Here is a 13,187-nt window from a genome sequence, read left to right as displayed (position 1 = left end):
CCGGTTCCCGAGCCCGCCGCGTAGACGCGCCGGCGGGGAGGGCACAGCCTGGGCCGCGCCGAGCCCGGGCGTCGGGGTCCGAGGGTGCGGGAGGTTCCGGGCGGACTGCGGGGGGCTGTTGTTGTGGTTGGGCTAAATAGTTGTTCCTGATTGGTCAGGTGTAGGGCTCCTTTTTACGGGGTGGGGGTGGGGGCTGCGAACACCTGCAGGTGGGGGGCGGAAAGCGGTTTGCGATTCCTGGGGCTGGTTGTTGAGGACGTGAGGTAATTCCCAGCCATTGACCCCCATTTCTCTCTCTCCCTCCCTCTCGCCCTCCCTCTTTCTCTCCACCCCCATCTTTCCTGGAAACTCGATTTGGGCGCGGCAGACCGCCCAGGACCACGCCGCGGCCTCGCTGCCGGCCTCTCGGCGAGACGGGGGGAAGCCCGGACCCCCGCGCTCGGCCCGCACCCGGGCGCCCGCGCCTCTCCCGCGGAGGAGCGGAGTCCTGTTCAGAGGGGCCGGTCTCGCTAAATATGCCCCAGGTGAGTTTGGGGGGGACGCTGTCTGTGGAAGTGGTGTCCAGGAAGGCCTTGGGTCCCGGCTGGGTGGGGGAGGCTCAGGACGGAGGACAGTCCAGCCCACATGGGGCGAGAAGGGCAGGACGAGCCCAGAGCCGGGACCCGGGGCCCGGGGCCCGCCTCGGCCGCGCGCGGTGGCCTCTGACTCCGGGGCGTCCAGAAGGACCCTTTCCTTCTTCGACTCTCAGCAAAAACAGCTGGTTTTGTTGTTGTTGGTTTGTTTTCTACCGCGGGTAAAACCAGAACCTTAGTCCCCAGGCTGCTCCAGCGGTCCTGTGGACGTTCCCCAAGGAAGGCCCCGAGCTCGGGGCGGCTGTGTCCGGGTGGTGCGGCAGCCTGCGCCCCGAGATCCGGCCGCAGGAAGAAGGCCCCGCCGCCCTGGCTGCGCGGCCCAGCCGGGCTTACCGCCTAGGGCGGGGCGCGGGGTCCCTCCACTCCCCCGGCCGCGGGGGAAAGTGGTTCTGTTTACTGGCGGTGCCCGGGGCTCCCCCAGGGGGTCCTGCGGGCGTGGGTGCGGGGTGAGGACTGGAAGCCCGGTCTAAGGCGGAGTCCCCAGGCACCGCAGAGGCTGTTTTCATATAAGAAATTTTCCATTTTGGATTTGGGAGCTGCCTGAGACCCGGTGCCTCCCCCGCCCCCGCCCCCACCCCCACCCCAGGAGCCCCAGGGATCCCCCGACTGGTTGGGGCGCATGGAAACGTTCTGGCGGTTGGCAACAGGAGATGAAAATCCGGTGTTGGGTGCTGCGAGCTGGGTCTGCGCTGCACAAAGACAGAGGACTTGTAATGGTCGAATTCGCCAGTGCCATTCAGTTTGAAACCACCTCCCCCTTCCTTCATTTTCCGCAAATAAAAACAAATACACAAAAATCACTCTGGCTTTCTTTTTAGTAATCTTAAACGAAGCCAAGTGATGGGGTTTAGTCGCTGAAAACTGACAACCAAATTTGCTTGTGAGGCCTCCTGTGGCATCTTCTGGGGCCTAGGCTTCTGGCCTGGGTGATACTGGTTGCAGAAGTGCCCGCTGGGTTTTCCTGAGGTCCTGGGAGGGGCGGGGTGTGGTCCGCCACAGACCCTGGGGACCAGTCCTAGGTTTTCCACAAGGAGCCTGGGAGATACAGATATTTATAGGCATCTGGAGAGGGCTTTTGGGGCCAGGGTCAACTCATCTCCAATGTCCTCCCCTTGCCCCTCTGGGATCCGCTCCTACGCTGGCAGGAGGGGGGGACCCTGGAATTAATCAGAGTGTATAAATGTGTCATGAGGAGAGCTTGAGCTCAGTCCGGCAACTGCAGTGCACACGGTTTGTCACTCGGTTAGAAACGGGCTGAAGCACGTGTCCCTGGGCGCACCACGCATTGGGACAGTAAGGTAGGGAGCCAGCACCCTGGGGCGTGTGTGTTTTGTCACGGAATGGCATGTTTCTGGTGCATTTCACTGCTGCAGGGGAGCCAGGAGGACCTACAGGTAAACCTTGGGTACATTTCTAGTGGCCGCAGTGTCTTGGCAGTTCCATTCTGTGGATGCGGATCTATTGTTTCCCCCATGATCGTAAACTCGCTTCCAGGGAAGCATTGTGGACCCCACTGCCTTTGCAGCTGGTATACTCCATCTCGCAGGGAATTTTGTTGTTTCTGGGCCGGGCGTCAGGGCTGGCGGCAGACCCAGGAAAGGAGTGCAGTCTGAATGGCGGTTCTCCACTGGCCTGTGTGTCTGGTGACAATTGAGCCAAGCAGAGGAGGTTTCAAAAACTCTGGTCTCTCTTCTGAGGTGGGAGGATGGTGCCCAGGCCCCCTCCGGTCTTGAGCAGGGACGAGGCTGTGGCAAAATGGAAGCTCAATGGCTGCCGTGAGTGATGAGATGGACTCTGCCTGGGGCTGGCTTGGATCTTTATGTATTTATATTTTCTGCTATAAAGTACCCCAATTATATAATCCTGAGAACAGAAATCTTATTTTGAACATCTTATGAAGCCTGTTGAGTTGATTATATTTTTATTTTTAATAAAGCAACTTAAAGATATTCACAACCTCTGGGCCCAGAGTCTCGTGGGGTTTTTGTTGTTGCTGTTTTAGTGGCTGAGGGGGCCTGGCTCCACTGGCATTAAAGCAGGGTGATGGAAGAAACTGGAGTGCTCTGTGGGGCAGTGGAACCTCTGTGGTATCCTGGAGCATGGCCCTGGAGGAGAGGACTGTCCTGGGCTCCAGGGGTATATATGGGAGGGCATATGTAGAGGATAGTGTAGGCCGAGTGAGATCGGAGATCTGGTCCTGCTCTGTTGCAAACCTTTGTGACTTTGGGCAAGGCAGCGAGCGGTCCCTTCGACAGCCCAGTCTCCAAGTCAGCAGTAATGTTTACTTGAGCCATTGTCCAGTGCTTTTAAATGCATAAGGAGGTATTTCCCAGTGGACCCCACGGAGGCAGAAAGGGGGTGGGGGAGTGCTGGAAGAATTCCAGAGCCTTTATGACACCCCTTCCCGTGTGTGGATGGGAGCTCAGACCCCAGTAGCCTCAAGGGGCACCCTTTGAATGTGCAAGGCTCCATACTGCCTCGGCCAGGCCTGCCTTCCAGACCCCACCTCACTTCTGAGTCCAGCTGAGCAGGAGAGGGTGCAGTGTGCAGGGAGGTAGGGCCAGGGTCGTCCCTTCCTGATGTCTCATCTCCAGTCCCAGCGGGAGGACAGGGAGGCTAGGGTTCCCAGCAGCTGCACAGAGCACACCGTGGATGTGCTGGGTGTAGCCCCCCCCCCCCCGCAGGGGGTGGCTGTGGTTGGAAGGAGGTACTGGTTCCCTGGGATAGTTTGGCAGCCCCGCAGAGCGGACCCGGGCCCGTGGCCTCCATTCCCCACCCCCCGTTGCGCCCGCCAGCTCTCCAGGAGCGCGTGCGGCGGTGGGCTGCGGGCGGCGTTGCCCAGAGGCTCCTAAAGCACCCCCACCTCCGCGGGACAGATTCCCCGCCAAAACGAAAAGGGGGGTGGGAGGAACTCGGTCGGGGATTTGTCACCTCCTCTTCCCTTGCGGCCGGAGGAGGGGGACGGGGTGATATTCTCTCTCGCCCCTTTCTACATTTCCTTCCTCCTTCCCCTTCTGTTTGTCGTTCGCTGGCTGTAGGCCTGTCCCTCCGATGTCTCTGTTGTCTCTCTCCATCTCTGTTTGGCCCTTAGTCTCCGCGTCTCCCAGGCACCCTCCCCTCTTCTCCCCAACCGGAGACTCCCCCTCCCCCCTGCGCCGGCCCCGCCAGGGCTTTGCGCCCCGAGGGCCAGCGTGTGTCCACGTGGCTCTGAGTTGGTCTCCTCACGTTTCGGTGCGTAAGTTTCTCTTTCTGCCTTCACCTGCGTACCCCACCCCCGTCGGTGGTACGCGGGCGGGTGTTAGAGCGGGCGTCCGTCCGCGTGTTTTTGTCTGTCTGCCGGCAGGATGACGGAGCGGCCGCCCAGGGAGGCGGCACGCAGTGACCCTCCGCTAGAGGGACGGGAGGCGGCCGAGGCCCGCATGGCCCCCCCGCACCTGGTCCTGCTGAACGGCGTCGCCAAGGAGACGAGCCGCGCTGCCCCGGCCGAGCCCCCGGTGATCGAGCTGGGCGCGCGCGGCGGCCCCGGGGGCGGCCCCGCCGGTGGGGGCGGCGCCGCGAGAGACTTAAAGGGCCGCGACGCGGCGGCGGCCGAAGCGCGCCATCGGGTGCCGACCACCGAGCTGTGCAGACCTCCGGCGCCCGCGCCCGCCCCCGCCACGGCCCCGGCTCCGACCCCGGCCCCGGCGGAGCTGCCCGGCGACGGCCCGATGGTGCAGCTGAGCCCGCCCGCGCTGGCGGCCCCCGCCGGCCCCGGCCGCACGCTGCTCTACAGCCTCGGCCAGCCGCTGGCCTCGCTCGGCAGGTCAGTGCCCGGCGGGAGGGCGCGGGGAGCGGGCGGCGGGCAGGAGGTCACGGGCCCGGGGCCTCCCCGTCTGAGCTTCGGGAACGCGAGCCTGGAGCGCAAGAAGAGAGGGGGTGTTTTAAACTCATGGGCGTGAAAGCCTGGGAGCCCCGTGCGCGTGCGAGTGAGGAATGAGCCCGCTGGGAGCGCGTGTGCGCGCGGGCAGAGGTGGAGGTGCCTTGTGACTGCGGCGCGCCGGGGTGCGAGCGAGCCGAGGAGGGAGAGTGCGGGCCTGCGGCTGGGTGTGAGAAGTGCGGTGTGCAGTGTGGTTGGGAGGCGGGGACGACAGAAGGGAGTCAGTGAGTGCGGGTGCCAGGCAGGTGTGTGTCTGAATGTGCTTCGCTGTGAAATTCTTCTGGACGCTGCAGCCCCCTGGGGGCAGGTAAGAGAAAAGGATCTGAGGGCGGTGGGAAGCGGGACCCCTCTGCATCTGAATCTCCGCTCCCGGTCCGTTTGGGGAATGGATCCCTTCCTCCTCTCCTCAGCCCCGCTGCCCCTCGCTGTGGTGTCTGGCCCCAAGCCTTTCCACCAACCCTTGGGTGTGAGGGTATCCATTTTCCACTGAGGCCACTGGGAAGGTGGAGAAAGGGAGGCCGGGTTGGGGTGGGGATAGACAGCCAGTGAGTCCACAGTAGGCTCCAGAGAGAAGCTATAGAGAGCCCAGAGTGGGCGATGGGGGGAGCATGTCAGCGGTGGTGAGTCAGGGTTTCCTGTCTGTTGTCTGTCCACAGGGCCCATGGGGCCGGGGTAAGGTGGAGGAAGGTTGGAGGGAGGGAACAGTGTGCGCTTTTGTGGTGCTGGAGTTGCACACCACCAAGTGTGAAGGCCACGTCTGCCTGTGTGAGCTGCTGTTGAGAGTGGAGGTTGTCTGTGGATTGTGTGCTTGTTTGGGGGGAGGGGAGTATGTCTATCTGTAGGGGGTGTGTGTGTTCATTTTTGTGTTTGTTCCATATGTTCACCTCTGATTCCGTGTGTGTGTGTGTGTGTGTGTGTGTGTTTCATGCTCCTATCCCCAATTCAGGTATGAAGGAACCAGGGTTGCTCTTGTTTTTCCAGGGGTGGGGTGGGGGGTGGGGGCTCAAGGACATGCAGGAAGATTGTTAAAGAGCCTCTGTCTCACCTCCACCCTACATGTGATCTTGTGATCTGCTTGCTCTTTCCTACAGTGGGTTCTTTGGGGAGCCAGATGCCTTTCCTATGTTTGCCACCAACAACCGAGTAAAGAGGAGACCCTCCCCTTATGAGATGGAGATTACTGATGGTGAGTCTATCTGCCTCTACCTTTGTTATTTGCCCCTCATGCTTATTAGAGCCCCCTAAAGGAGGGATCATTTGGACTACTCCTAGATGTCTCATGTGGATGGGCAGGCTACCTTGGAACCCCAAATTGCCAGAAGTCAACTTGCAACTGAGCTGGGACTAGAGAACAGGGGACATGGGAATGAAGACACATTGTGGCATTTAGCCCAAACCTCTAAGGGTGACTTGCAGTCCCCACTCTAGCTCCATTTCTACATTTGGCAAGGATCCTGGGGGAAGACAGAATCACAGGTGCTCCTACACCAAGCACTGACCCTCAGGGATTCCCTGCACTTTCTTCCAAGACCTCTCTGGAGTCTGGAGTCTGCTCCTTGCTTGGAATTGCACCTTCAAGGGTCTCCTTCCAAGTTCCTACCTGGTGAAGTCCTCTTGTCCACATCAAGCACTGACCCTCAAGGATTCCCTGCACTTTCTTCCAAGACCTCTCTGGAGTCTGCTCCTTGCTTGGAATTGCACCTTCAAAGGTCTCCTTCCAAGTTCCTACATTGTGAAGTCCTCTTGTCCCCTGTTCCACACTCAGGGCTGAGACCTGAGTTCCCTTCCTGACACTAGATTCCTGCTGCCCCTTTGCTTCCCCAGAAGGGCCCTAGCCTGCTCTTACGTATTGCATGAGTAGTCTTTGGCCCTGAAGTTGGGGGAAGGGGTTGAATGAGTGGGAAATTTGGAAGACCTCTTCCCACTTTCCAAGGTTGACCTTATGTAGCCCAGCACCGGGAGGCAGGAGAGCAGGCTCTTCAGAGCTGAGGGATGTGGAGGAAATCCCTGGAGCTCCCAGTGCTCAGCCTGGCTGGGCTCCTGAAGGAAGGGCACCTGAGGCCTTGGAGCCAGGCTGAGATTTATGCAAGGGGCAGGTGGGAGGGATGTGTATTGAGCTGGAGCTTCTGGGGGGAGTCCTCTGTGTGGTCTTCTGGAGAGGAGAGGGCCTGGAGTCTGGAGAAGGTAAAGACCTCAAAAGACCCAACCAGCCTGGGGCTCAGGGGTGTAGGGCCAAAGGGAAGGGTGATGGAGTGTCAGTGCTGCTAGGTTAGAGGGGGAAAGTGGAGGTACCAAACAGGAAATAGGCAGGACCAGCCCTGAAGTTCCCCAGGGAAGAGGTCTACAAAGGGCAGAAGCAGTGGAAATCAGGCACAGAGGAGAGGAAGGAGATGGAAAGGGGCAAAGGTTTGGGGAGAGTGCAGGAGGGTTAGGGAAGCCATTACCCATAATGTTACCAATATTGACGGAGCACCTACGACTGGCAGAGAGAGACAGAGGGCATACAGGATGGACAGACTCAGGAAAGAGGAAGGTGCAGGGAGAGGAGTAGTTCTCCAGGAAGGAGCCAGAGAAGAATAGGTAGAAATGAGGGTGAAGGGGAGGATGTGAGGGTGCAGGATAAGTCTGGCCTTTGGCAGAGAGTCAGCTGGGCTGGGGCTGGGGCCTGTTGGGATTTGGAAAGAGGGCTTCAGAGGCACTATGGCAGGGCATGAGTGATCTTCCCTGGGAAAACATGGTGTGTGTGTGTATGTGTGTGTGCATATGTGCATGTGCACATATGTAGGAGAGAGAGAATCAAGCAGAAAGTGTTGGCACGGATGGACTGGGTCACAGACTGACCTTGGAGGCAAGGTCTCCTCTGTCCTGGCCTCAATCTCCTTAGCTGTGAAATGAGAAGTAGGTCTTAGGTGTTGTCTTGACTTTTCCTTTCCTCTTTTCCCCTGACCAAGTTTCCACATTCTGAGGTCTGGTTCCAAGAGTTATAGGAAGAGAACAAACGAATATGCCAGTACTGACAGTTCCTCCAGTGTGCAGAGCTTCCTGAGAACTGCTGGGAGCCCAGCTATGTGTTGGGGAGGGAAGCAGCCACCCCAGCCCAGGGGCTCAGGAGCACTGGCAGGGCCCACCTCTGTGTTCCTGGCTTTGGGAATCCCAGGTCAGGCCTGGACATAATGTGTTACGCTTTTGCACACCATGCATTCTAGATACATGCATGCCGCTGTCTGTCACTGCTCTGTAAGTCTTAGTACATGAACCCAGTGAATATTAATCCCGTCTATAATCAGCGCATTGTAGACAAGGAGAGACTGAGGCGGCCCTCAGATGCTTGCCTAGAGGCTCAGGTTGAGCCTGTGCATGGCTGTCTCTCTGCTCCTCTCCTGGGGAGAGAGCCCACAGAGTAAAGTCCTTTTCCCTTCGGTCTCTGCGCGCTCCTCCATTTCCTCACCTGCCGGCATGATCAACCAGCAAACATTTACTAAATCCTTACTCTGTGTTTTCTGTCACCCTTAGAATAAAATCCCCATACCTTGCTGCAGCGCCCTATGGGATTGGACTCAGCCTACCCTGATCTCACCCACACTAATCCAGCCAGGCTGGCATCAGCCATTTTTCGGCTCAGGGCCTTTGCACATGCCATTCCCTCTTCCTGTGCCTAGCTGGCTCTTCTTCAGCCTTAAGTTCTTACTTTATAGATGTCACCACCTCCAAAATGCCATCCCCAACCAACTCAGCTAAACATGGTAGCTCCTTTCCATCTTTTATTTACATCCAGCCTCTTATCTGCTTGCTATCTGTTTGCTGTGTGTTTATCATCTGTCATCCCCATTAAAATGTGTGCTCCAGGAGGACAGTCACTCTGTCCTGTTCACCATTATTCCTTAGTGCTTGGCTCAGTGCCTGGTTGTTAGGAAATAACTGATGCACAGATAATAATAGCTCACATTTATTTATTGAACGGATGTTTAATCTGAGGTGGGTATTGTCTTAAGTACTTTGCCTATGTTAGTTGTTAGATCCATGTGATAATCTTATGCTTGAGTGATTAGTATTATCTCCATTTTATAGATAATGAAGCTGAGGCAGAAAGATTTTAAGTAACTTGCTCAGAGTCACTATGTAGTGAGTAATAGTCAGGAATTGAACCCAGAAAGTCTGGCTCCAGAGTTTGTTTTTGTAACTAATATAATATGGCCTCTTGGTACAAGTGAGTGAGTGAATGAATGAATGAATGATATGTGGTCCCTGTTCTCAAATGTCTCAGAGCCCAGAAGAGAGAGACAAGCATACAAGCATACAGCAGTGATCAAGAGTAACGGAGGTCCAGGGATTGTAAGGCCATTGTGGTTGGTCAGATATATCTGGAGGGTTTGAGAGGAGCCCTCAGAGAGGAGGAAACAGATGAAACTGGGTTTTGAAGGATGAGTAAGAGTTTTCTAAGTAAAAGGAAAGAAGGCATTCTAAGTTTCCCAAGTTTCCCAAGTTTCCCAGTGGATGGCTTTTCTCCTTCCCCACAGGAAAAGATCCTTGGGAGATTTCCAACCCATTCTCCTAACCCTTGTCCTATTGCCCTCCAGGTCCCCATACCAAAGTCGTAAGGCGCATCTTCACCAACAGCCGGGAGCGATGGCGGCAGCAGAATGTGAATGGGGCCTTTGCTGAGCTCCGCAAGCTGATTCCCACGCACCCTCCAGACAAGAAGCTCAGCAAGAATGAGATTCTCCGCCTGGCCATGAAATACATCAACTTTCTAGCCAAGCTGCTCAATGACCAGGAGGAGGAGGGCACTCAGCGGGCCAAGCCTGGCAAGGACCCCGTGGTGGGGGCTGGCGGAGGGGGTGGGGGAGGAGGGGGTGGTGCACCTCCAGACGACCTCCTGCAAGATGTGCTGTCCCCCAACTCCAGCTGTGGCAGCTCCTTGGATGGGGCAGCCAGCCCAGACAGCTACACAGAAGAGCCTGTACCCAAGCACACAGCCCGCAGCCTCCATCCAGCCATGCTGCCCACTGCTGATGGAGCAGGCCCTCGGTGATGGGTCTGGCACCATCCTGGGCCAGCCAGGAGGGTGCCCTCAGGCCGCTGGGACTGTGGGCTTCGGGCAGGTGGGTGAAGACTGGGCAGCTCTGAAGTAGGGCAGTGGACTTGATGAGCTTTCCTTGATGCCTGAACTTTGGGAAGCCCAAACTGCCCTTGGGGCTGGCTTTCTCATTTCCTGCCTCAGTAGGAGAACAGAAAAATGGAGCAAAGTGGTAGGTACTTTTTATGAAGACGGCACGGTCTTCCCCCTCCCCCAAATCCTTAAGACTTCTCAAGTAAGAGGCTTGAGTGGCACTGCTTTTGGCCTAGAGCTTGGGAGCCCTGTCTTTGCTGAGACCTGGGCTTGTCAGCTCTCACCTGAGGCATTCAGCAGCCTTTGCCTTGCCTTTAGCCCCTCCCAAGCTGGCCGGGGTGGCTTTTGTAGCCACTCTATGCAAATCTATAGGTACCCAGTAGCTGCCCGTTTCTTGAGCCCCATCCTCACCCAGGCCCGTGTTGGTCCGTCCATCCAGCTTGCCAACTGCTGCAGAGTCACAAGCCTCGAGGTGCCTTCTTCAGGGCCTGGTTGAAGAAGACGGCCGGTGGACCACCTGCTCTCAACTAGCTGGGCCAGAGGGGCAAAAAACCCAGTAGCCCTTACTTCTTGCCCTGGGGACTGAAACTTTGCTTTCTCCCCACTGAAATTTGCCTTCCTAATCCTTGTGGCTGTGGGGACTGAGTCTGCAGCTGTGAGCATGCCCTCTGGGCTTTGTGTGAAGGCAGAGAAAGGAAAAATGAGTAGAGGAAATTGAGCAAGCGCTATTTGGGGCATGTGGGCTTCAAATCCTGGTAGTGTCTCAGAGCTACCTGCCTGTATTGTCAGCTGCACATCACTGTTCCAGCAGTGAGCAAAGGCCAGTGTGCTAATGCACATGTGCTGGTGCTGAGAGTCGGTGGGAGCCCCATCTGTGCTTTATCCAAGATGCTCAGAGGGCCTGCCCTGCTGCAGGATGTCTGTTAGCTAATGGTCTGGTCGGTGTTCTGAACCAAACTGAGTACAAACTGTCCTAGGAATTTCTGGCATTTGGGATTTTTTCCCCTAGAATTTGGGATTTTTTTCTTGACTTCAGTGATTGGTGTGATCTTTAGGTCTTGATATGACCCAGGATCCAGCACACTTACAGGACATGGGGAATGCAGTCAGAGACCAGGCCCTAGCTGATACCTGGACATACGCACATTCACTTAGCAGGATCTTAAACACCCCTTGACTGTGTAGCTTTCCGTCATCACGGATGTGATTGGGAGGCTGGCTTCATGCAATAGGAGTGCCCCCTTCAAAAGTTGTACATGACATTTTTGTAAATCAAATCCTTATCCTTCACCTTTTAAAGAAATACCACCACGAGTACTTTTTGTAAGTGAAGAATCCTTTTGTAGAGTGGACCACTGCCCCCTCGTTGATCTCCTGTGTCAATCCAAGTGGTGGGATGTGGTTTTTTTTAAGGCTAGGCCTGCCTGTGACCTGCATTTCAAACCCATGGAACAAACTGCACACAAGTCCTATGTACCTGTTACTATACCCTCAAGTCACCCCAGCCATTTCCCACCAGGCTCTGCCTTTGAGGTCCGAGGGGAACGATCCTGTCTGTGGTCCTTCCCTGTCCTTGGTCATGTGGAAGGTCTAATGCTGCAGCTGTCAGGAAAGGCCCTCACACATTTTCAGTTTCAGCGCAGGGCCTGCCCTCACCGTGACGGGGCCTCGTACAGCCATATGCAAAGAATGAAGGATCCCTGCTCCCCTCCCTTTTAAGTTATGTTGTCTAGTTCATGAGGATGGGGGCACTATGGTTGACCCTTGTAGCACTCTGTCCATCCCATGTCAGCCCCCCAAAATTATATTTTAATGAACATTAGGGTTGGTTCCTTGCCAAAAGTTGGAAGCTTCTGTGAGACGTCCGATCTGTAAAGATGGAGCACCTGTCCTAAAGCTGTGTTTACTTCCCGTGGATTAATTGACTTGGGGCCACCGTGTGGATGCGCTTTAGGAGATGGGTCACACATTCAATCAGTAACTCAAGCTTCTGGCTCCCTCTTCCCTCAGACTCAGTGTGACCTGGACAGGTTCTCTCTCCGAGAGTCAGTTTCTCATCAACACCCTGGCTTGCCCATCTCCTAGGGCTATGATGTGAACTGAATGGACATGAAAGGATTATGAGACCATAAAGAACTCCGTTGCCCTCAGTAGCAGTCTTGTGGTGGGGTCTCCCACCCCGAGTCCAGGGCCTAGGCAGTGGGACAGGCTGCCTGACCACACAACTCTCGGTAATTTCGGTTCTAAACCACTTTTGCCCGAGTTACCTAGATGGTTCTCGTTTCTCATGACTGACTCATTTCTGTCTCATTCCAAGGCAAGGTGCAGGAGTGAGAGTGGATGAGAGATGGCGCATGGGCAGAACATGTAAAATATAATGCAACTACCTAAAGTGGGCCCGGGTAGGGGAGCACAGAGCTTCAGGTCTTTGTAAGAACTAGAGAAGATCCATATTTTATTTTCATGCCCTCCCCCCCATGCCCTTCTTCCTCTGCCTCCTCCTCACCCATGAAGAGATGGCAACATTCCAAGAAATAATATCTGTACAAAAGGGAAACCACGAAAGGTAAAAAGCAACAACATGAGAACAAAAATGACTGGAGGGACTCCCGTCTTTCACGAAAAATGTGTATTCTTTTATTTGTGGTGGCAAACAAGATGGTACAACCCTTACCCTTTTCCAAAAACCAAACCAAGGGCACAGAATCTGTAGTCAGCCGACAACTATCTCGGCCTTTGGGGGTGGCCTGGTCGTACTTGCGGTGCCAGTGGTACGTGGCCCCCCGAAGGCTTGCCCCTGCCCGTGTACATAGCGCAGCGTTCCTGTGGGCGGGCCCAGCACTTTCGTCAATGTTGTACTGTACGTGATGAGTTGATGAATTACGTTGGTCTCTGCATTTTTCTGCAGAAGAGGAGTAACCGCTCCAGGTACCTGACCTTTGTACAGCCCAGAGGCCAACACTGTGGGCGTGTGACTAGCGACAAAACCCATGTGGTGGTGATGTGTGTATATATATAAGGATATATTGGGAAGATTTCTAAATAAAAGTTTTACAAAGGGGGCTGGACTCTGTGCTTGCATGTTGCACCCCTAGGCCTGAGAGTTGGGACCTTAAGAGGAAAAGCATGGCAAGAACCTGCCTCCCCTGAAATGGCACCTGCAGGACTCAGCTGTCCTCTGAGGGGGAATCCAACCCCTCCCGAGGCTTCCTCAGGAGGGTTTCACTCTCTCCCTCTGCCAGGCCTCACAGAGGGGGCCTTGTCTCAGCATTGTGCACCCACATTTTCCACCCAAGGCTACCCCACGGATATTCCACTCTGTGTTGGGTTTAGATCCCGTGACTGGACAGTTGCTTTTATCATAGGTTCAGGACAGATTAAAGTCTCACCAAAGGAGGCTCCCAGCTTCCCTGATAATCAAGGCTGCAGCTCTTATGCCTGGCTCTTGAGGATTGGGGGGTGCAGGTTTCACATGAGGCTCAGGGATGGAGGCTGAGGCTTTGGGGTAGTGAATGGAGGCTTAGGAATG

The 13,187-nt window shown here is 55.8% G+C and overlaps 1 protein-coding gene across 1 annotated transcript; it reads left to right on the top strand.

Annotated features, from left to right (window-relative positions):
* The first annotated feature begins 3,393 nt into the window (after positions 1-3,393).
* Positions 3,394-12,720, top strand: TAL1 (TAL bHLH transcription factor 1, erythroid differentiation factor). The gene is made up of 3 exons (XM_087820855.1): positions 3,394-4,434; positions 5,640-5,734; positions 9,126-12,720. The coding sequence occupies exons 1-3, from the start codon at positions 3,977-3,979 to the stop codon at positions 9,578-9,580; spliced, it is 1,008 nt and encodes a 335-aa protein (XP_087676981.1). The 5' UTR covers positions 3,394-3,976; the 3' UTR covers positions 9,581-12,720.
* The last annotated feature ends 467 nt before the right edge of the window (positions 12,721-13,187 follow it).

The sequence above is a fragment of the Miniopterus natalensis genome, chromosome 9 (assembly GCF_054644295.1).
Source record: "Miniopterus natalensis isolate mMinNat1 chromosome 9, mMinNat1.hap1, whole genome shotgun sequence".
NCBI classification, from domain to species: Eukaryota; Metazoa; Chordata; class Mammalia; order Chiroptera; family Miniopteridae; genus Miniopterus; species Miniopterus natalensis.
This window is presented reverse-complemented; position numbering and strand designations above follow the sequence as displayed.